General features: G+C 41.9%; 1 protein-coding gene across 1 annotated transcript; it reads right to left on the minus strand.

Moving 5' to 3' along the window:
- Window positions 1-20,275: 20,275 nt before the first annotated feature.
- Window positions 20,276-23,146, minus strand: LOC138877816 (uncharacterized). The gene is made up of 4 exons (XM_070157458.1): window positions 22,909-23,146; window positions 20,663-21,109; window positions 20,446-20,527; window positions 20,276-20,339 (listed from the first exon to the last, which is right to left on the minus strand). Exons 1-4 carry the CDS (start codon window positions 23,144-23,146, stop codon window positions 20,276-20,278), a joined length of 831 nt encoding a protein of 276 aa, XP_070013559.1.
- Window positions 23,147-25,487: the final 2,341 nt, after the last annotated feature.

Genomic DNA, 25,487 nt, shown 5'->3' on the forward strand with positions numbered 1-25,487 from the left:
ACAGACTAAGCAAAAGATTTTATAATGTGTGGAATACACCCCGACATCGGGGTGTCACAAGTCACGATCATCTACTAAGGTCTAAAATATAACTAAGTTCTGAAATAGGCTAAATATAGTCCAAGGGCATCAAGAGGGAGAAAAGTAGTGTTACGAACGCCGGCAGCTACCTTGCTAAACTCCGATGACTCTGCCTCCGATTAGCCAATACCCGCTACCGGGTTCAGAAATACCTGAATCTGCACACAAGGTGCAGAGAGTAAAGTGAGTACTCTAACTTAGTGTGTAATAATCATAACTAAAGTCTGAATGGTAAGAAATCACGAAAAGTGCATCAACATGCTGTATAGAAGCAGTTCAAAAACCAGCAAGAAAGCAATGAAGTTGTAAATCTCTTCAAACATCTTAACTCAGTTTAAACTTCTTTGAAAATGAATTTTTCAACAGTTGCGTAAATGAATGCAAAAACAATTGGTGCAGATAAGTACAGAAATCCACCCCTCGGGCACAAATACACAATTAAACAGGTACATGACAGGCAAATAAGAAAGACAAGCACATGAGGTTCGCCCATCGAGCACAATGTCAACAAATCCGCCCCTCGGGCAATATCTCAGAACAATACCAGCCCCTCGGGCTATATCTCACATCATAATGGGTACCCGCACTCACTGGCGGTGTGCAGACTCCAGGAGGGGCCCCTTACGGCCCAAGCGCAAAATCAAGCCACCTCGTGGCATCATAAACAGGCTCTCGGCCCCATATCAATATCAACAAACCACCTCATGGCGTACATATCTTAGGCCCTTGGACTCGTAATCAAATCAGTGTATCACCGCTGCGGCGTGCAGCCCGATGCAAAAGTATGCTCACAACACAGGCCGTTGGCCTTACTTAGTCAAAAATCACATAAGCCACTCGGGCAACAGTAAAACATGATGCTCAACCCAAAATATTACTTAAAATATCATTTCAAGTCTTAAAGCAGAGTAAACATGGCTGAGTTTTGAAAATATTGGAAAGTAACATGACTAAGTTCTAGTATAAAGTCAAAACAGTGAGGAAATATCAATAAAAATCCCCGAAGTGTTCAAATAGTTGGCACAAAGCCCAAATATGCCATTCAACCCAAATAATGATGATAGCAAATAGATTTCAATCAAATACACGGTAAAATCATCAATCGGGACGGACCAAGTCACAATCCCCAATAGTGCACGACCTCACGCTCGTCATCAAGCGTGTGCCTCACCTCAATATAGCACTACGATGTGCAATCCGGGGTTTCAAACCCTCAGAGCATCATTTACAATCATTACTAACCTCGATCTTGTCCAACCTCTAGCCCGCGAAGCCTTTGCCCGCACAAATCGACATACGGATGCTCCAAATCTAGCCACAATCAGTACATAATCATTAAAATATGCAAAGGGAACGAAGCCCACTCGAAAATATCCAATTTACATCCAAATCCCGAAATTACCGAAATCCGACCCCCGGGCCCACGTCTCGAAATTCAAAAATTTTCACATCAATAGATTCCTTATCTCCCCATGAGTTCGTACATGTCAAAAGTTCTCAATTCTGACTCTAAATGGTCCTCCAAATCCCAAATCAAAAGTCCAATTTCTCAAGCCCTAGTTTCTCAATTTTAGGCTTAGCTTTCATGATTTTCTAGGTGGAATTCACATAATAATCGAGTTTTTTGTCCAACAATCTTACCTCCCAATGATTCCCGTTGAATTCCACTTCAATCTCCTTCAAAAATCTCCCAAAATGGCCAACTATGGAGGAAATAAACCCAATCCTCGCGGACAAGACGAGTTAAAAATTTTTTCTGCCCAAGCATATTTCCTTCATCGCGATCGCGGAACTTCCCTCGCGATCGCGAAGAACGAATCTTCAGCTCCCAAAATTTCCTCTATGCGAACGCGATCAAGCCTTCGTGAACGCGATGCCCAGGAGACTGACTCTACGCGATCGCGGACATCCCTCCGCGTACGCAATGAACAAAATCCAGCCCAAGACCCCAAGTCCATTTAACTCTATGCGAACGCGACCACCTTCCTGCGTTCGCGATGAACAACCTCTCCATTCTATGCGATCACGAGCCAACCTTCGCGAATGGAAAGAACAACTGGGTGGCCTCCTCAAACTCCACTACACGATCGCGAAGGGCAAAATTTTGCAACAGCTGAACCTGCAATTTCTGCAATTTTTCCAACTTCAAAAGTTTTCGATTGACCGCCCGAAACTCACCCGAGGCCCCCGGGACCTCAACCAAAGGCACCAACATATCTTAAAACCTTATTTAAACTTGTACCAATCTTCAAAACACCTCAAACAACATCAAATCACCCAAAACACATCAGATTCAAGCCTAAGCTTCTAAAATCTTCCGAAATACGTTTTTGATAAAAAACCCAACCAAATCACGTCCGAATGACCTGAAATTTTGCACACGCATCCCAAATGACACAACAGAACTATTGCAACTTCCGGAATTCCATTCTAACCTCTATATCAAAATCTCACCTATCAACCGGAAAATGTCGAAATCTCAATTTCGCCAATTCAAGCCTAAACCTTCCACGGACTTCCAAAATGCATTCCGATCACGCCCCTAAGTCCCAAATCACCTAACGGAGCTAACCAAATCATAAAAATTCCGATCCAAGATCATCTACAAACAAGTCAATTCTTGGTCAAACCTTTCGAATTACAAGCTTCAAACTGAGAACTGTTCTTCCAAATTTCATACTGATTTCCCTGAAAACCAAAACCAACAATTTACATGAGTCATAATACATCACAAGTCATGCCCGAGAACTAGCGAGCCAAGTGCAAAAGCTCGAAACGACCGGTCGGGTCGTTACATCCTCCCCCCCTTAAACATACGTTCGTTCTCGAATGTGCTCAGAGTTGTTCTAAAAGCCAACCAATCGCTGAATAACCTTACCATGCATATACCCAGGGGTGATCCCACATCACCCTATATCACATAGATCCGATAACACATTGTAACTGAAATTTCACATCCCAATCTAGCCCATAAACCATAGAACCACATGTCCACTTTTAAAATCATCAATACGATCAAAATCTCACATTTATATTCTGAATAAACCCGAACCAGTTGTAATACTCCATACCTGCAACCTCAGGTGCAATTACATGATATACCACTTAACTCAAACGTTTGTAGCGATAACTTCTATTCACCGCAGCTGCACACCGCAACCGAATACCGGTAGAAAACCTCTTATCAACTAAAGTCTCATTCCAACACTTTCATGTACTGCCAATGATAAATAAAACACACAGTAAGCCACAACCATTTCTCAGATCAACCATTCCTGAAGCCACTTCTCCTTTGGTAAAGACCATAGCAAATTTCTGAGCCGAACCTCGATATTATCCTTCCAATATGCTGAAATTGAACCCGTTCGTATCCATTAATGATCCCAATGATCTCATCTAATCCAACACATTACTACGGTGACCTAACACATCTATACAGGCCTAAGCCACAACTTGCACAATACGCGCACCAATAGACAACAGTCCGAACATACTCAAATCATGAAAATGACTCAAATGAAAGAGCTGTACCTCAAGCTCACCAGTACCACCACAACACAAGGCTGGGAACCCGTCTCACATCATAAGAACAGAACACACAAATCTAACCCTCAAGGTCATACCCCCTCATAACTTCACTACGATGCGCGATCCTATCCAAACACTGCTCCACAAGAAACACCTCAGGTCACTATGCTCGAAATCGACAACCATGCACAATTTGATGTCTAGAACCAAAGCAAATCATCATACCCACGGTGGAGCAAATAACATACACCACACAAATCTGAAAGGGCATAACCGATACGCCATTCACCGAGCAACACCCAAATACTCTTCCCACTCGACTTCAACTATGAAATCCCAATAAAACCGTACCATATGTGCCCATAACCAACAAATCATAACACCTTGCAACACTGAAAACTAACTCATAGATCTCCCTAGATTACTAATAAGCTCAATAACAATCGAATCAACACATCCCTCAGCAATACAATTCGGAGCCAACCAAGCCGACTCAAGTTAAAACACGCATCCACATTGGCCTGCCAACGAACTCCTTATCAAGGAAATCTTGAAGCTGCTCCTCTAACTCCTTTAACTCTGCTGGTGCCATACGATACGGTACCCGACATCAAATCAATACCGAAATCAACAACCTTGCCCGGTGACATGCCTACCACAAGAAACACATCCGAAAAGTCCCTCACCACCGGAACTGAATCAATGGTAGGAGTCTCTACACTGACAGCCATCACGAAAGACCAAATAAGAAAGACAAACCTTCCCAGCAGTCCGTTGGGTCTTCGAAATATAAAACCAATCTTCTAGGACATAATCCGTCGAACATCGCCACTCAATCCATGGCATTTCCGGCATAGCCACCAGCGTCGCTTTTGAGCAATAGTCCAGAATGACACAACACGGAGACAACCAGTCTGAACCCAATATCACATCCAAAATCTAACATACCGAGCAACTAAAGATCCGCTCGGGTCTCCAAACCCCGATAGTCACTAAGCAGTGCCGATTCACACGACCCACAACCACAACATAGTCTGAATATGAGAACTCTCCATCTCTAAATCCATATGGCACATGAATCACCATATCTGATCCCATTTTCACCGTCCGAATACATACCACACCTCTAATATCCAATTATTCCATGAGAGGTACTCTAAAATTCTTCTGTGCCACCAAGCAAACTCGAATATCAGTAGTCAATCTAACTAGAAAGTGTCGTAATACCACCGAAGTACCATCAACTTAATCACATTGCCTTTTTTTTTGAAACATATACCCTTGTCAAATCACCCCAAATTAGCAATACCATTTCTTTCATCATCCGAAAACCTTTTCTCTAATTATCTGAAGCTCATTTATGTAATTGTCTGAAACTGCCCGATGCCGAAGAGTTGTGACCTTCCTTTCAGAACTGATCCGTGACCTTACACATGCAAATCTAAGACTTACACAACACACCGCATATACTATACCATCCTAGGGTAACATGAGAACTTCATATCCCTTCCGAGCCACAAGTAACTATGTACTAAACCAACCAAGAACTTCCATTTACCCCATTCAGAAGAGAATCACTACACATCCCATGCTTCTCACACTTGCAGAAAATACGCATCTCTAATCGCAGTAGAAATCATCAAGAACTCTCCGACTCCCTTTTGCACTAAAACCAAACCTGACATGACTGAATCCTTCTCACTCAACCAAGCTACGCAGGAGAATTGTCGCAAAACGCATGAAGAAACTCATTACCTCATAAGCATCCAAAGAACTAATCATTTCCTTACCATACCGACTCAACCTACTACCAAGCTATCCCATCTATCCGAGTTTCCTTCTGATTTACCTTCAGCTTGATACTCCTTCTTGCTATAACATCGCAATTCCTCAAACCAGACTTATCACATAGGACCCAAGCATGAAGCCACACCGTCTAAGGCTCATAGGCCGCTGAATACTTCCTCAGATATTCCCACGAGCACCACGTTCAAAATGCTTTACTCTGAAGAGACTTCCTACGAATCTAAATCTGTTACCTTTACCTTCCTAATACTGATACATAGAATCCCATAATTAATATAGAAATTACCACAAGCCTTGACATCTTCCAATGGAAACTCAGTTTCTAACCACATATACACTTTGAAATACCCAATTGTTACATGAAGAATCTTGAATACATTAGAACCATTCTCGAGAGTCATTCACTCTATTCAAATTGCAATTAGCCTGATCAAACAAACAGAAACACCCGTTCCTCACTAACACTCCGACACCACAGAATGTAATCTCATCCTAGAATAACCAAGCCACTTCTCGCTTTATGCGCCGAGCATCCGTTACCAACAACAACTTAAGACATTCCGTGATTCTCATACACCTATGAAGCATGACCTAACCTTTGTCAAAATGTTTCTTTACTTGAGACATCCTCGGTCTCAATATCCGTAAGCCATATCTAATTCACCAGTACGCCTCAAACTGGAACCGACATAGCATATAACCGTGCAATCAACTAAGCAATAGCAGACTCCCCCACTTGGCCCGATGCCATAGATCAAAACACACTCAATAACTCATAACACATACTCTATTGCTGCCATAATACCATACTGAGATTAAACTCAAATCCTTTGTAAGCTTGGGAAAACACAGATCATCAGGTACTTTAAATATTCTGCAAATCTCGCATTCACTCTCGCAACAGTTAAACCCACTCTCTTAAGTGACCCAATTTAAATTACAACACATATCTTTCACTTGCAAATGAGATCTTCTATCAGAAAACATAAAGATCGCACAAACTTTCGAACACTCCATAGGATATAACCCACCTGCTTCTCCTCGAACTAACCTTTCCGCATACCTTTCACCGTCATAAACTTTACGCAGTCACTTAGTCTTCCTGAGTCTGAACTCATAGTGCAACATGAGATTTACTTCACTCCCAATTGGGAAACATGAAAAGATTCTTCACACGCCCATAACTCAGCGCTATACCTCGAATCAAGATGGAAATTAAACGCTTAATAGTTTCTTCTATCCTCTAGCAGACCCTTCTTGTCGCTTCCAATCATATGGATACATCTCGTAGTACTAATATACTCATCACATAGCCATCTAACCGTCACTTCCACTAATAAGTGCACTACCAACATATAAGTTCAAAAATATTTGCTCACACAATCAGCACCTCGGTGCTCAAGCTATAGGCAAAATCCGGCCTCAAGTCCTCCAGACTGGCCCAACATCAACTCATAGAGATCACATCTTGCCCCTCGATCAGAAATCACAAGCCATCAATGCACATCTGATACTGAGCGCTCATGCGCGCATACGAACACGTGGAAGGAATTCAAGGAGTTACATTTCAAGCTGAATCAAGGACGCACAATAAGAATTCAAGAATGTGAAGTTTTTCTTAAAGGTTCTGCAGCCTCTCGAGGATAAATATAGATGTCTCCGTACCGATCCGCGAGACTCTACTAAACCTGCTCATGACTCGTGAGACCTATGTAACCTAGGCTCTGATACTAACTTGTCACAACCCTAAACCCGGACCCGATCGTGATGGCGCCTCTCGTGAAGACAAGGCCAGCCAACTAGTCCCAATTCAATTTTTAAAACAGTTAATCATCTATAAACAGTCTAAGCATGAGTAAATAAGCCACAGACTAAGCAAAAGATTTTATAATGTGCGGAATACAGCCCGACATCGGGGTGTCACAAGTCACGAGCATTTACTAAGGTCTAAAATACAACTAAGTTCTGAAATAGGCTAAATACAGTCCAAGGACATCAAGAGGGAGAAAAGCAGTGCTACGAACACCGGCAGGTACCTTGCTAAACTCCGATGACTCTGCCTCCGATCAGCCAATACCCGCTACCGGGTTCAGAAATACCTGGATCTGCACACAAGGTGTAGGGAGTAAAGTGAGTACTCCAACTTAGTGAGTAATAATCATAACTAAAGTTTGAATGGTAAGAAATCACGAAAAGTGCATCAACATGCTGTATAGAAGCAGTTCAAAAACCAGTAAGAAAGCAATGAAGCTATAAAATCTCTTTAAACATCTTAGCTCAGTTTAAACTTCTTTGAAAATGACTTTTTCAACAGTTGCGTAAATGAATGCAAAACAATTAGTGCAGATAAGCACAGAAATCTGCCCTTCGGGAACAAATACACAATTAAATAGGTACATGATAGGAAAATAAGAAAGACAAACACATAAGGTTTGCCCCTCGGGCACAATGTCAACAAATCTGCCCCTCGGGCGATATCTTACATCACAATGGGTACCCGCGCTCAATGGGGGTGTGTAGACTCCGGGAGGAGCCCCTTACGGCCCAAACGCAATATCAAGCCACCTCGTGGCATCATAAATATGCTCTCGACATTATATCAATATCAACAAACCACCTCATGGCGTACATATATGAGGTCCTCAACCTCGTAATCAAATCAGTGTATCACCGCTACGGCGTACAGCTCGACCCAAAAGTATCCTCACAACACAGGCCCTCGGCCTTACTCAGTCAAAAATCACATAAGCCACTCGAGCAACAGTAAAATATGATGCTCAGTCCAAAATATTACTTAAAATATCATTTCAAGTCTTAAAGCAGAGTAAACATGGCTGAGTTTTAAAAATAGTGGAAAGTAACATGACTAAGTTCAAGTATAAAGTCAAAACAGTGAGGAAATATCAATAAAAATCCCCGAAGGGTTCAAATAGTTAGCGCGAAACCCAAATATGGCATTCAGCCCAAATAATGATGATAGTAAATACATTTTAGTCAAATACGCGGTAAAATCATCAATCGGGACGGACCAAGTCACAATCCCCAATAGTGTACGACCCCATGATCGTCATCAAGCGTGTGCCTCACCTCAATATAGCACTACGATGTGCAATTCGGGGTTTCAGACCCTCAGAGCATCATTTACAATCATTACTCACCTCGATCCGGTCCAACCTCTAGCCCGCGAAGCCTTCGCCCGCACAAATCGACCTCCATATGCTCCAAATCTAGCCACAATCAGTACATAATTATTAAAATATGTAAAGTGAACGAAGCCCACTCGAAAATATCCAATTTACATCCAAATCCCGAAATTACCAAAACCCGACCCTTGGGCCCACGTCTCGAAATTCAAAAAATTTTACATCAGTAGATTCCTTATCTCCCCATGAGTTCATACATGTCAAAAGTTCTCAATTTCGACCCCAAATGGTCCTCCAAATCCCAAATCAAAAGATCAACTTCTCAAGCCCTAGTTTCTCAATTTTAGGCTTAGCTTTCATGATTTTCTAGGTGGAATTCACATAATAATCGAGTTTTTAGTCCAAGAATCTTACCTCCCAACGATTCCCCTTGAATCCCTCTTCAATCTCCTTTAAAAATCTCCCAAAATGGCCAACTATGGAGGAAATAAACCCAATCCTCGTGGACAAGACGAGTTAAAAAACATTTCTGCACAGGCGTATTTCCTTCATCGCGATCGCAGAACTTCCCATGCGATCGCGAAGAACGAATCTTCAGCTCCCAAAATTTCCTCTATGCGAACGCGATCAAGCCTTCGCGAACGCGATGCCTAGGCGATTGATTCTACGCGATCGCGGACATCCCTCCGCGTTCGCAATGAACTAAATCCAGCCCAAGACCCCAGTTTCATTTAAATCTATGCGAATGCGACCACCTTCCTGAGTTCGCGATGAACAACCTCTCCATTCTATGCGATCGCAAGCCAACCTTCACGATCGTGAAGGGCAAAATTCTGCAACAGCTGAACCTACAATTTCTTCAATTTTTCCAACTTCAAAATGATCCGATTGACGCCCCGGGACCTCAACCAAAGGCACCAACATATCTTAAAACCTTATTTAAACTTGAACCAATCTTCAAAACACCTCAAACAATATCAAATCAGCCAAAACAAATTGGATTCTAGCCTAAGTTTCTAAAATCTTCCGAAATACGCTTTTGATTAAAAACCCAACCAAACCACGTCTGAATGACCTGAAATTTTGCACACACATCCCGAATGACACAACTGAACTAATGTAACCTCTGGAATTCCATTCTGACCTCTATATCAAAATCTCACCTATCAATCGGAAAATGCCGAAATCTCAATTTTCCCAATTCAAGCCTAAACCTTCCATGGACTTCCAAAATTCATTCTGATCACGCTCCTAAGTCCCAAATCACCTAACGGAGCTAACCAATTCATACAAATTTCGATCCGAGATCATCTACAAACAAGTCGAATCTTGGTCAAACCTTTCGAATTACAAGCTTCAAACTAAGAACTATTCTTCCAAATTTCATGCCGATTTTCCTAAAAAGAAAAACCAACGATTTACATGAGTCATAATATATCACACGGGGCAAGTCATGCCCGAGAACTGATAATCCAAGTACAAAAGCTCGAAACAACCGGTCGGGTCGTTATATATATATATATATATATATATATATATATTTCCTGTTTGTTCAAAAAAAGAAAGTCACTAACTTTGATAGTGCACTAGAATTTGAATTTTGAGCTATTATATGTAGTAGCGATAAATAAATTATAAACGATCTAATTATCGAAGACGCATTTTCCTTGAACTTTTGTATAGTGATAGCATATAATAAAGGAGAAACTTTGTAGTGAAAAAGGAAAAGTGGTTTGAAACAAAAGTGGAATTAATTGAAATTTTTATGATATGTGTGATATATTAGCAAAACAATTATAAAAATAACTAGATAACATTTTGGGATATGTTGACGATAAACACTTTTGAATCGAAAAAATAATTTAAAAGAAAAGGAATATGCAATAAGAGAGGTAGTAGGTGATCAAAAGTAGTTGACAAAAATCAAGTTCTGAAAAATACTTTTAAGTGTTGATCCTATAATTACAATATTACTGTTTTAATAAAAGTGCCGAGACGGACAATTAAGGGTTGATATTGGTAAATTTTTTATTGATAATCATTTTTACTATTGAAATGATTGACGTATCCTTAAAAACAATTTAGAAGAAATATAACTTTACATAACATTAAAAATGGCGAATGACAAAAATGGAATAGAAAAATAGTTATAATTTTTATTTAGGAAGAATATTCTGGGAATTACAAAACAATTAAGAATGAAATAGTAAATAATTGGTCAAACCAAAATATTTATAAGCGGAATAATTGATAGGTTGTAGATGACCAACTTATATCTTCAGATTGATTTTGGCTAAAGTAGAGAGTGCTTAGCCTTATCAGTCTTGAAATTGTATGACCAAAAAAATATTAAATCTTTTAGTTAAATCAATTAATGATGAATTAAAGGGTGAATCTTAGTTAAACTTAATAAATTCTAGACCAAATATAATAAAGATATTCGCGAGAGGAATAGTGTTCAAGAGCATTAAATAACGGATTTAATAATCAACGATTGGCAAGGAATATGATAACATGAACATGTAATAAATGTAGATAATGACAATAAGTATAATAAGAAAGGATCTACCACCCAATTATTATATGATTGGGATGTTCCTTTCTTCTGTCAGCAGAATAATTGATAGGTTGGAGATGACCAACTAATATCTTCATATTGATTTTGGCTGAAGTAGAGAGTGCTTAACCTTATCAGTAATGAAATTGTTTGACCAAAAAAAATATTAAACCTTTTAGTTAAACCAATTAATGATGAATTAAAGGGGAATCTTAGTTGAACTTAATAAATTCTAGACCAAATATAACAAGATATTCGCGAGAGGAATAGTGTTCAAGAGCATTAAATAATGGATTTAATAATCAATGATTGGCAAGATATATGATAACATAAACATGTAATAAATGTAGATAATGTCAATAAGTGTAATAAGAACGGATCTACCACCCAATTATTATATGATTGTGATGTTCCTTTCTTCTGTCAGCCACGTGGAAAGGTGAGAAGTGAAGGTAGATATGGAATCTTTGGATCTTGTGAACAAAGATTGAACAACATGTACTTGAATAATGCATTTAATGAACAAGACAACTTTTGTATATTCTCTTTTGTCAACCTTTACAATGTCCTCTTATCAAAAAGTCCAGATCCTTTTTGTTCTCTACCTCTTACTATTTATAAGGGATGTTCCCAAGAAACCCTAAAAAGTACAATATAAGGAATATCCAAGGCAATATTCCAGGTGTCCTTTTCTAAGCCAGTCCTACCGTTACAATTGAAACTCCAGTCACGCGTCCTCAGCAATGATCCTTACGAGGACAACCCCTTCGTTATAATGCCGTGGTCGACCCCATCCTTGGCATGAATTATCCGCAGTTACCGAGTTGCCAAATTTGACCAATACAGTTAGTCTTTCCGCTTGTTGAGGTCGTGATCTTGCACGCCCTCGAGAAGTGGACTTGCTCATCATCTGTTTAGGAGAAATTTGGTCGTATAGATTAGGTTGAAGCAATCGGGGTCAAGGAGAGAAGGCGTGACCAGCAAGGCTGCGATTGGTGTAACTAGCATAGGGTGATGTCACAACCACGTGCATCATCATTATGCCTCTTCCCGAGGCAGTGCCTGTACTTCTGTCATTTCAATTTTGGTACCATTGTTGGTTTGATGCTTTGATTTTGGTGCCAGCTAGCCTTATAAATAGATGGAGGCTTAATGTTTCAGAAGTTTCCACCGTCCTCTCCTTCGCATGAGCGCTTGTTCTTCTTTGATCTTCTTCCCCAATCTCTGAACTGAAACTCTGCTTCTCCGATTCCATTGCCCTCCTCTTATCCAACCGTTACCTTCTTCTTTGGGTTTGGTAGAGTACATTTTAATGTCAAAATATGTCACAGTCCTCTCATATTCATGATGACGTTTCTGAGGACATACCATTATCGGTGGCTCCTCCTCCTGGTGGTGAGGAATTCGTGGCTGAAGAGGATGACAGCTTCCCTACCGTAGAAGAGGTGGTTCCTAGAAATCCTTTGGCTAGAAACAACTTTTTAAAGGAGCCAGCTCCTGCTCCCGCTCATGTTCTCTTCAAGACTGGACCGTCTCATATAGCCGACCTTCGGTCTAAGTATCACATCCCTCCCCATATCAAGATAATTTCGGCCGGTGGCGACATCGTGGAAGTCCATCGACTCGGGTATTGCGCCTTCTATGTCTATGCATTCTTGATCTGTTATACTCTTCCTATTCTTCCTTTTGCGGAGGAATTTTGCATGTTTTACGTCTACCCGACACAACTCTCTCCTTACTTGTATAAAGCTTTCTTGATGCTGACGAAATACATGGAGTTGGCTGGTTGTGAGGTTAATATTCATCATCTGCTGCACTTATTCTCACCAAGTTTCTGTAGAGTCACCATGATACACCTATAACATCATGGGACCAGAGGGTTAGTAGTCGGAATGGATGATAGAACGAATCAGAAGTTTTGGCATAAATATTTCTTTATCAAGACCGAGCACTTGGTGGAGGACTTGACTGGATTTCCTGAGCAGTGGAATCATAATCGTAAGTGTCTCTACTGTGCTCTTGTTGTCTTCTGCTGTCCTTTTGTTTTTATCTCACTCGTGGTTTGTTTTTCAGCTGAAAGGCGTGCACCCTCTCCTATCCTTAACATTGAAGATTGGGTGGCTCGCGTGTTGCCTCATGTGGTAGGGATTCATGATTGGTCGGCTTTCCATAAGCGTTTTGGACCTAAGGTTCCATCTGGTAATCGTTTTTCCTTCAGCTTTTTGTTGTTTACCATTGCTTGTTGATGCGACCTCCTTTGGTGCTAGGTCGATGAATTTCTAAGAAGAAGGCTCCAGTGCCGACGTTTCCCCAAGCAATCGCATCGGCGGGGATGCAGTTTGCTTTGGCCGAATCCGTTCATGGAGGCCGTACTCAAACTCCGTCGATGAGGGATTCCGCTCCTCAGACTGTAATGTGAGATGATATCTCTTCCAGGCTTGTCTATCATCTTGTAGACGAATCGTCTAACAGAGAGGAGTCGCTATCGATAAAAAGGCGAAGGATGGAGCTCGGGAAGGCCTCATCACTGCTATGAAATCGGAGAAACTCATTGTTCCGGAAGTGGCGTCTGCACTTCCACCAAATGTATGGGCCTTGTTTAAGTCGGATACAATTGCGGAGGTGAGGCACTATGGGGACGAGAAGGTGCATGATGACTGATCGCAGCCTACTCCACACTACTAAAAAGTAGGAAGAGAGGGTCGCAATAGCTTTTACCTAATTTGTGGGTCGGGATCGATTTCCACAGAGAGCTAGGAATGGAGTCGAGTATCTATTTAGGTTGGAATTGCGTATTTGTTCCAAATATCACTTCTAATCATTTTTGGGTTTTCTTTATATTCTGATATTATCAAACTACAAATTACAATTGCTACTAAATTAACTACGAGTAAATTGCTACAAGTTGTATCTAATAGTTTAAAAGGCACTAGGGTAGTGGCATCCTCCTAGGTGGCCATTAGACGGGTAATTGAACCTAAAGTACGATTGACATGATTGGGGAATATGCTATAACCGTTGCACAATTTTACCCACTCTCACACCTCTCGGTAGAGAGAGTGATTTTGCCCAATTGACTTTCTCAAGACCAATAGGGTAGGCAAATTTGCTCAAGCAACTGGGGTTCAAGTCGGGTATTACTCTCTCGAGGTTTAACCTTTTAATTGGGACTATCAATTCTCTTGAGTCCATCCCAATTCCTTGTTGGGTCAATTTCGGAGACTTAGGCTCTCTTCTCAAGAAGAACCCAAGTCAACTTAGCACAAACTAGTGTTTGCAACCACTAATTCATAGATTAAACCATGAAATTAACCCAAATAACAAACACCCATAGTCAATCTAACCTTAAATCACAACACCCATCAATTACGCACACTAGGGTTGAGCCACAACCCTAGCTAATGGGTCTAGCTACTCATGCTTGAAGAGAAAAACAGAGAAATAGATGAAGATAAAGATATATTAATTAATTGCTAAGGTATATACAAAGATTCAATGATAAAAACTAAGTAAAAATTCCCTAAATGGATAAGAAAAGTCTTCTCACGAGCGCAGCTAACGTCTGATAATATCTGATACCCTAAAAATGAAAAAAGGTTCTATTTATACTAAGCTGGAAAAACTGGACAAAAAGGACCTGCGGGGTCAGTGCGAACCACACAAAATGGTGTGCGGCCGCACTAGGCTCTTGACTCTGCAAATTCAACTCTCTGAACCCAGGCTCCGCGGACCGCACAGAATGGACAGCGGCCGCGGAGGCATCTAGTGCGGTCTACACAAATATGACCGCGGACCGCACCAGCTTGATCTTCAGAACTTGGCATCTCTCTAAACTTTGATTCTACGGACCGCACAGAATGGTAGTGCGGCCGCGGTGCCTTCAGTGCGGGCCGCACACTATCTACTGTGGCCGCATTACTTTAATGCTTGAAAATCCAACTCTCTGAATCTCCCTAGTGCGGACTGCACAAAGTGTAGTGCGACCGCACTAGGCCTGTTTCTCCTGAGTTTTGTCTTTTCTTTGGTATTTGTGCCGGTTTCACTCCTTTTGAGCCTATCTTTGACATCTCGTCACATTGTTGATCAAATCTGCAATCGCGCACAACTTATGAGCCTTTTGGCACTATTTTGTATGAATTTATAATCAAAGCGTAAGCAAGAAGGAGTATGAAATGCGTCAATATCCCTAGTTATCAACTCCCCCAAACTTAAGCTTTTGCTTGTCCTCAAGCAAACAAAATAAGACCCACCCCTTAAGGGAAAATACAAGATTTTTCAGTTATCCTATAGTGACCTCAACTAGCATCAATTGGGACTAACAATTGCCCTCAATACAAATGAACTATTAACAACTTTTAACTTTTGAAAAACCATGGATCAAGTGTGACACAAGAGCATCAAGAGTTGACTCAACACATCAAAGAACTCTCTCAATTTCTTTGGTCATTGTGGAACCCAAACTCACACATCCTCAACTCTCCTTAAGCAAACCTCACCTTTTTTAATATTGGCACACAAACTGAGGTTAATGGAAATTCACTCATCTCTCTCAAGAAAAAGTCGCAAGTCCGGCTCTAAGTACCATATGCTTGCCCCTCATGTAAGTATCCACTAATGTAAGTTTCATTCAACTCAATATCCTATAGGGCTTTTGTGGAGTCATTGTAAAGACTTTTGGTTCAGGGTAGGAAATGTTTTGATCTAAGTGGATTCCATCTTCCTTTAAGCACTTCTTTTGATTCATTTGGCACACATTTTCTTGACTCTTTGAGTCATCTCACTTCTTTCTAAAGGGTTAGAGAGACACTTTGTCACTCTTTCTTATGCAATTCAAACCGTTTCTCCTTTTTCACCTTCCACACCTTTCATTCTTTGCTTTTCTTGAATCCCTTTTTATTCTTTTTCACATTGAACATTCTTTTTGTCTTTTGCTTTTCTTTCTTTTTCATTGCCTTTTCTTTTCTTCATTTTTGTGCCTTTTACCACTTTGTTTCCATCCTCGTCTCTCCCCCTCAAACTTATACTTTTGCCATGTGCTCAAGGAAAGATCGTGTGCCAAGAGAGGGTATCTTTTAGAACGGGTATAGGCTTGTATCATGGTTCTTAAATGAAAAAGGTCTAAGGCTCGAAAGGGTTAACTAGGGATCATATCTTTGATAGGCTATGGAATTTTTCAAGCTATCATTTGGATCAAGGAGGGCCTATAATCATGTCTCAAGTCAAAATTCACTTAGGATTTCGCCTCAACAAATATTCGGGGCAAGTTCTAGACCAATGGCTCGGGACTTGGCTTTGCATTTCAATTACTCACCACACAAGCTAAAGGATCGCTAAAAACATAGAGTCAGGGGCCCACAATGACCTTAGATACGATTTGAGCACACAATGGTCCCGAAAAATCACTTGATGATTATCGGTCAACACAAGAGTCTCAAGGTCACGACTTTCACTATCCTCAACACAACATTTTGTCTTTGACCATGGTATCAAAGGCAAATATGCTAGGCCCAAGTGAAGCTTTGCTTGAGGTACCCTTAGCTACAAACTACTAAAAACAAAAACAAAAACGGACTCAAACCCTTAAGAAGGTTGTCATGCCATCCATCATTGGGAAGAGTCACCACGTTCACACAACACTCCACCTTTGGAAAGAACCGTGACATTAAGAAAACCAAAGGCTTATTAAAAACGTCCAAAACAAAACAAAAAGCTACGAACATAAATAAGAAGCTAAAAATGAATTTTTTTTGCGTAAAATAGAATGAATATATATAATATGGAGTTTGAATATACAACGGGGGATAAATATATACAATATGATGTAACTTTATATACAGACCCAAGGAAAGATAAAAAAAATGTGATAAAAGTAACTAAATATAAAATTATATATAGACCAAATGAAAAATCAAGAAAGCATAAAGATATCAATATATACAGTCATCCATAAATGTGTAGGGCTTAGCCCCTCAAATAAAAGCTGGCATTGCCCCCAATGCCAACTAGTCTAAATAAGCACCAAAAATAATAGAAAAAGGATATAGAAGACTCCCTAAGCCGTGTCTGTCTGCATAGGATCATGGGTGGTCCCTGGGTCCTCTGTGTGCTTGGGAAACTCAGACTGGTTCTCGGTGGTCTGCTCTGCTACTACTGAGACCTGGGCCTAGACCTCGATAGGATGTGGAACTGGTACATCCTATGGCTGACTGGAGGAAGCCTCCGGTGGGTCCACAAACTGGATGATGACATCATCTTCTCTCGGGATCTTCCTCCTCTTCGGAGGCCTCTGTGTCTGCTCCGGCTGTGGATGAGCTGCTGAGACTGGATCATCAAGTAATAGGTACAAAGGCAGATGGTCTGCCTTCACGGACTCCTTAGAGACCCGTGTCTTTCTAAGCTTCTTGTGCTCCAGAGCAAGGTCCTTGAGAGCTTTGCTGTGTGAATCAACTACCTTGGTCAGTGTCTCCTGAGTAGTGAGGATTTTCTTCTGATTCTCAAGTATCTCTTTCAAAGTATCCTCTATCGACTGGGGCACCTAAGGGGCTGGAGGAGCCGACTAAGCCTCTACTGTGGTAGTCAATGTGAACAACTTGGATGAGGTAGTCTGCATCCAGTTGTTTATACTCAGTAGGTCCTGGCTCAGCCGGTGGGCAATAATGGGATGGGCCCGGGTAGATGGGATCTCCGGACCTGTTGATGTGGAAGGACCAGGATGAATGGCTGAAGATGTGGAGGGTCCGGGAGGCATGTTTGCAGAAATGGAGGTAGGCTCAACAGGGACCTCTACCACAACTGGCTCTTCAGACTGGTCAGTTGGGGCAGAAGCAAGGGCTTTGTAATTCTTGTCCTTGGGGTTGTCATTACCCTTCAAGCTATACCAGGAGAACGGGGTTGTCTCCTTGACCTTGATGTCGTATGGCCTCTTTTCCACCTTCAAGTCCCGGAAGTACATAGTGAGGGTGTTGGGAAAAGGATAGTTCTGGTCATGCTCGGCACCCACTATAGAAATGATTCGGGACATCACATTCCCCACGTTGATGGGGTATCCCTCCATAATGGAAGCAACCAAAACAGTTTGGTGGAGAGGAAGGGTCTGTTAATGGGTAGTAGGATCTAACCGGCTACACACAAATGTCTCCCAACCCCTCGCCTCAAAGTTCAAGGTTCTCCGCAATATTTTGACCCCCACAGTCAACTAATCAGGAACGGTACCCGGGATTTCCAGGTACTGAGCTAACCATGGACGGACCTCCTCGCCCATCTCTATCTTTGTCATATATAGAGTCTCATCCTCCTTGTTGAAGCCCAAATATTCATTTATTGACTTCCCATCGAACAAAACTTTCAAGTTACGAATTTTGGTCACTTTAGAGCCTTTTTGATGTGGGCTACATTGTAATAAAACTCTTTGACCAAATGCTCGTTGGCATCGACACAGTCATCTAAGAAGTGTTCCCAACCCACTCGAGTTCTGAATTGTCTTTGCACGTTAGGGTTGGGGGGTAATAGATCTCTGTCAATGAAACTCCGCTCCGGTATCAACTTTATCACCGGCCACCACTCCCTAAACTTGTGGTACGCCACCTGGCTCACAAACCTATCCTCCCAAACATTAGGCTTTCTAGTTCGGGCAATTCCTCCAACCTGAGGCTCACCACCTCAGCTACCTCCTCATCCCCTTGTACCTCCTCCTCACCTCCGTCTTCACCCTCCCCAGATAATGAAGCTGGGGGGGGGGAGGTGGAGTATTCACCACTACCGGCTAATGAGCCCTCAGACGACTCAGTAGAAACATGTCCTGGTGCTTGGGCAGTGGGTGATGAGGGAGGGGTGTCTCTATGTCTGGCCCTCTCCGGATATGGGATGTATTCTGGGACTGAGTCCAAAGAGATCTCTCGAGAGGGCTCGTACTCACTCCCCGACATGTCAATGGCTCTGTCAGCTGTTTTTATGGCCTTTCTCATGTTCTTGATGTTTTGCCTAGCTTGGGGAGTGAGTTTGACCATTTTCTATTTTCTATCCCGGGAAGATTCACCTCTGCCGGGTTGTTTCAATCCCTTGCCTCTTTGTTTAACCATGGTCTTCACACATAATCATATAACATTGTTAGTATCAATAGAAGCAGTGAGAAACTTGGTGCAGAAAGAATTTCAGAATAGACTTCCAGTGTTGCAGACAGGTTGTAGAAATTTCTCTATGCGGACCGCACAAAATGGAGTGCGGCCACACAGGGGCCAGTGCGGTCCGCACAAAGATGACTTTGGTTTGCACGGGGATGGGGTTCAGACTACCCATCCTCTGAATCTGACAAGTGCAGCCCGTACAAAATGGTACCGCGGCCGCACTGGGCCAGTGCGGACCGCACAAAATGTAGTGCGGCCGCACTCCCAAGGGTTATCTTTCAGGCGTTCAACAGTGCGGTCCGCACAAAGTGGTACTTCGGACCGCACTAGAGCACCGCGGACCGCATTGAAGCGACCGCGGTCCACACTACGTGCCCAAACTTGGCACTGAGTTAGGACATTAAATTTTGCTTTTAAGTCCAAATTTATCCTTAATTTATGTCCCTACATGTTTACCCAATCCAGTACACTAACTAAGTAGATAAGACTCAAAAATCTAACTACCCTAACCTAACAAATTAAGACATTACGGGAGAAGGACGAAATAAAAACTAAGAGAAAAAATGAAAACTAAATGCAAGTGACAAAACTAAACAAGTAAAGAGAAAGATTAATGTACCAGATTGTGAGGTTAATTGAATCAAATGAGTTTCAACAAGTAATTACATGCAAGTGAGACGATGAACAGTGTTTAATTTCTCAAAGGTTTCAAATTTGCGAAAAGGGTTATAGGGGATCCTCAGGGTCTATTTATAGAAAAGCCCCTGGGGCCCAGCTTCACCTACCAGTGCGGACCGCACAAAATGGACCGCGATCCACACTGCCTTGTTTAGCACAAGCTTGAGAAGGAAATCTTCTGCGGTCCGCATAAAATAGACTGCGGCCGCAGAGGTCCACCGCGGACCGCACAAAATGTAGTGCAACCGCGGTGGAAAACTTCAGAGAAGCTTCATCTTACCCACACCAATGCGGTCCGCACAGAATGTACTGCGGTCGCACTGGAAACTTCAGAGACCTGCACATTTGTCCATCATGCCTTACACTGCATCAACATAACCCTGCAACATCTCACAACCAATTAGCCCAAAAATCAATCCTATACTACAACGAAAATCAAAGAAAACTACAAAAAGAAAAAGACATGGGTTGCCTCCCAAGAAGCGCCTGATTTAACGTCGCGGCACGGCATAGGTTACCACCATATCACTTGATAAGAAGGAGCGCCACCACATGGCTGTCATCAAACTTTCCAAGATAATGATTGACCCGGTGCCCATTAACTTTAAAGACTTCACCATTTTTGTTTTTCAAATCAAGAGCATCAAAAGGGGTCACAAACACAACTTCAAACGGTCCACTCCATTTGGATTTGAGCTTTCTCGAAAATAGACGTAACCGGGAGTTTAACAAGAGAACCAAATCACCTACATTGAACTCCTTTCCACGAGCATATTTGTAATGAAGGTATTTCATCTTGTCCTTATACAAGGACGAACTGGAGTAGGCATGGAATCTAAATTCATCAAGTTCATTGAGTTGTTCAACACAAAGATTAGCTACATCATCCCATTCCAAATTCAACTTCCTCAAAGCCCACATGGCCTTGTGCTCTAGCTCAACCGAAAGATGGCATGCTTTCCCAAATACCAACCGATACGGAGACATCCCAATCGGAGTTTTGTAAGCCATCCGATAAGCCAATAGAGTGTCATCAAACTTCTTCGACCAATCGGTCCTATTAGCATTGACCGTCTTTGACAAGATACTCTTGATTTCCCTGTTGGATACTTCCACTTGACCACTAGCTTGAGGGTGATAGGGGTTAGAAACCTTGTGATTGACACCGTACTTGGAAAGCAACGTGTCGCAAGCTTTATTGCAAAAGTGAGACCCACCATCACTAATAATCGCACGAGGAGTGCCAAACCTTGTGAAAATGTTCTTTTTAAGAAATGCAACAACACTCCGGGCTTCATTGTTAGGCAAAGCCACGGTTTCAACCCACTTTGAGACATAATCAACCACCACAAGAATGTAAGTATTCCCACAAGAGCTAACAGATGGACCCATGAAATCGATGCCCCAAACATCAAAGATATCCACTTCAAGAATGGTGTTGAGAGGCATCTCATCCCTTTTTGAAATTCCACCCGCTCTTTGGCATTCATCAAACCTCTTCACAAAATCACCCGCATCTTTGAATAGAGTTGGCCAATAGAACTCGCAACTAAGAACTTTAGAGGTGGTCCTCACCCCACCGTGATGGCCACCATAGGGTGAGGAATGAAAAGCCTCTAAGATACTCAATTGTTCTTCCTCTGGGACACATCGACAAATCACACCATCCGTGCAAATCTTGAACAAATATGGCTCATCCCAATAGAAATCCAAACTATCCCTCTTGAGCTTCTTCCTTTGGTTAGAAGAGAGATCACACGGGATTACTCCAGTCACAAGGTAATTGGCAACATCGGCAAACCATGGCATATCATTCATTGACACCGCAAGGAGTTGTTCGTTGGGAAATGAATCATTGATCTCAAGGCCATCACAAGGCCTACCCTCCTCCTTCAAACGGGAGAAGTGGTCCGCCACTTGGTTCTTACTACCTTTCCGATCCACAATTTCTAGATCAAACTCTTGAAGTAGTAACACCCATCTCATCAATCTTGCCTTGGAGTCTTTCTTTGTCATCAAATACCTAAGGGCGGCATGATCGGTGTGCACTATAACCTTGGCCCCCATAAGATATGGCCGAAATTTACATTGCAAACACTATAGCCAACAACTCTTTCTCGGTGACTGTATAGTTCCTTTAAGCCTCATTCATGGTCTTTCTTGCGTAGTACACCAGATGAAACATCTTATTAATCCTTTGACCCAAAACAGCCCCAACCGCAACGTCACTTGCGTCACACATGAGCTCTAAAGGCAAGCTCCAATTTGGTGCGGTAATGATAGGGGCAGTGGTCAACTTAAGCTTGAGAAGCTCGAATGCTTGCATACATCCCTCATCGAATACAAATTTTGCATCCTTTTCTAGCAACTTGCACAGGGGGTGTACCACTTTTGAAAAATCTTTTATAAACCTCCGGTAAAAACCCGTGTGCCCAAGAAAACTCCTCACCCCTTTGACAGAAGTAGGGGGAGGAAGCCTTGAAATCATCTCTATCTTGGCTTTGTCAACTTTAATCCCTCGCTTTGATATCTTGTGACCCAACACTATACCCTCTTCAACCATGAAATGACATTTTTTTCCAATTGAGTACGAGGTTTATGTCTTCACATCAGGCCAATACTCTATCCAAATTTCTCAAGCATTCTTCAAAGGAATCACCAACCACACTGAAATCATCCATGAAGACCTCCAATATATCTTCCACCATGTCAGTGAAAATATCCATCATGCATCTTTGGAATGTCGCCGGAGAATTACAAAACCCGAACGACATCCTAGAGAAAGAGAAGGTTCCATATGGACAAGTAAAGGTGGTCTTCTCTTGGTCCTCCAGGGTAATTAAGATTTGATTATACCCCGAGTACCCATCCAAAAAACAATAAAAAGCATGCCCCGCGAGACGATCAAGCATTTGGTCAAGGAATGACAATGGGAAATGGTCTTTTCGGGTCACCTTGTTTAGCTTCTAGTAGTCCATGCAAACCCTCAAACCTATGACTATCCGAGTAGGAATAAGTTCATTGTTGTCATTGGTCACCACAATCATACCACCCTTCTTCGGTACACATTGCACCAGAGAAGTCCATGAGCTATCAGAAATGGGGTATACAACCTCGACATCCAACCATTTGATCACTTCTTTCTTCACCACTTCTTGCATAGCCTCGTTCAATCTTCTTTGATGCTTCAAAGAAGGCTTTGAATCATCCTCCAAGATAATTTTATGCATACAAAATGCGGGGCTTATTTCTCGAATGTCAGCTAGAGTCCATCTAATTGCCCTTTTTCGCTTTTGAAGCACCGCCAAAGTGGCCTCAACCTGCATGTTAGTAAGGCAAGAAGAAATAATAACTGGTAAAGTAGAGTTTGAGCCCAAGAATTCATACCTGAGGTGTGGAGGAAGTGGTTTCAACTCAAATATCGGTGGCTCCTCAATTGATGGTTTTGTTGGTGGAGTTTTCCGATTTTCAAGATCCAAAGATAATTTTCTAGGCTCATAAAAATAAGAGCCCATCCAGTGTAAGGCATTCACGCATTCCACTCTACTTGCATCCTCATTGACATCAAGATTTAATAGCATGGCCTCAAGAGGATCCTCCACGTTGATCATAGCACTGGTATCATCCACAATCACAGTTGTGACAAGGTCTACAAATGAGCACACCTCGGTTCTATTGGGTTGCTTCATAGACTTGCAAACATGGAAAATGACCTTTTCATCACCCACTCGGAAAGTGAGCTCACCCGCTTCAACATCAACCAATGCCTTCCCCGTTGCAAGGAAAGGCCTTCCCAAGATAATAGGAACCTCATAGTCCACCTCACAATCCAAAATGACAAAGTCGACCGGCAAAATGAATTTGTCCACACGGACAAACACGTCATCAATAATTCCCAAAGGTCGCTTCATCGATCGATCCGCCATTTGAAGTCTCATTGAAGTTGGTCTAGGTTGCCCGATACCCAATGTTTTGAAAACCGAGTATGGCATCAAATTGATACTAGCTCCCAAGTCACATAGAGCCTTGGCAAAATCCACACTCCCAATGGTGCAAGGAATGGTGAAAGCACCGAGATCTTCAAGCTTTGGAGCCATTGAATGCACTATAGCACTAACTTGGTGAGTCATCTTTATAGTTTCACAATCCATAGAACGCTTCTTTGTAACCAAGTCTTTCATGAATTTTGTATAACCCGACATTTGTTCAAGTGCCTCCACCAAAGGCACATTACTAGATAAGCTCTTCATCATGTCAATGAACTTTTTAAACTGATTATCATTCTTCTACTTCGCGAGCCTTTGAGGATAAGGTGGAGGTGGCCTTGGCAAAAGAGCCTTGGCTTTTGGAACAACTGGCTCCGACATGTCAATTATGTGTTCCCTAGACGGGTTCACATCATTTTAGGTTTCCACCTCGACTTCTTGAATATCAATCCTCACTTCATTGTTCACATTTTCATCAACCACATCTTCAACTACCAAAGGGACTTCGTCATCTTGCAACTCAACATCATCATCCAAGAAATGCTTTTGCTTAGAGGCATTCACATCACCGCCTCTCCCACTTCTTATTATGACTGCCATAACATGATTTTTCCCACCCTTTGGGTTCACTACCGTATCACTTGGTAGAGCACCATTCGGGTGAGTATTCAATGACTGAGAGATTTGGCCTAATTGCACCTCCAAGTTTCGGATAGAGGTGTTGTGAGAAGCTAACTGTGCATCAGAATCCGCATTCCTCTTCATCATCTGCTCGAACATCATTTCAGTTCTACCCATATCATTACCCGAAGAACTAGGAACTTGAGAAGGGAAAGGGGGTGGATTGTTCGGTTGTTGGTACATTGGGGGCCTTTGAAAGCCTTGCCCCCGGTTGCCTTGGTTTCCACTGTTGTTCCACCCGCCTTGATTGTTATTATTGCCCCAATTGTTGTTATTTCCATTCCAATTTCCTTGGTTGTTGTTTTGATTACCCCAATTGTTGTTTTGGTTGTTGTTGTTCCAATTACCACCACCTTGTTGTTGATTGCCCCAATTTCCTTGGGGTCGCCATTGTTGGTTTGAAGAGTTGCCTCTATTGCCTTGATAGTTGTTGACATATTGTACCTCTTTACTTTGATCATCATAACCATCATTTTGAAACCCATCACATGTATCATCATATTGCTCAGAATTCCCTTGATTTTGTTTCCTCCTTTGACTTCTCTTATTGACAAGCATACTAACACCGTCCATGGAATTCACTTGGCGAGGATTCTGAACTTGTTGCAACTGCGCCTTAGCCAATTGGTTCCTAGTAGTAGTAAGCTCAGCTATTGCTTGCCCGTGATCATGTAATTCCTTTGTGCAAATGGATAACCGTAGGGTCACCTTGAGGCACATTTGCTCTACTCTGCCATGTTGAAGAAGTGTCTGCCATTTCATCAAGTACATAACATGCCTCATCATAAGAAATATTCATAAAATTGCCCCCGGCCATTTGGTTAACAATCCATTGATTTGTAGCATTTAAGCCCCAGTAGAAGGTTTGTTGGATCATGGCCTCGGTCATATCATTATTTGGGCA

Source organism: Nicotiana sylvestris, chromosome 9 (assembly GCF_000393655.2).
Source record: "Nicotiana sylvestris chromosome 9, ASM39365v2, whole genome shotgun sequence".
Lineage (NCBI taxonomy): Eukaryota > Viridiplantae > Streptophyta > Magnoliopsida > Solanales > Solanaceae > Nicotiana > Nicotiana sylvestris.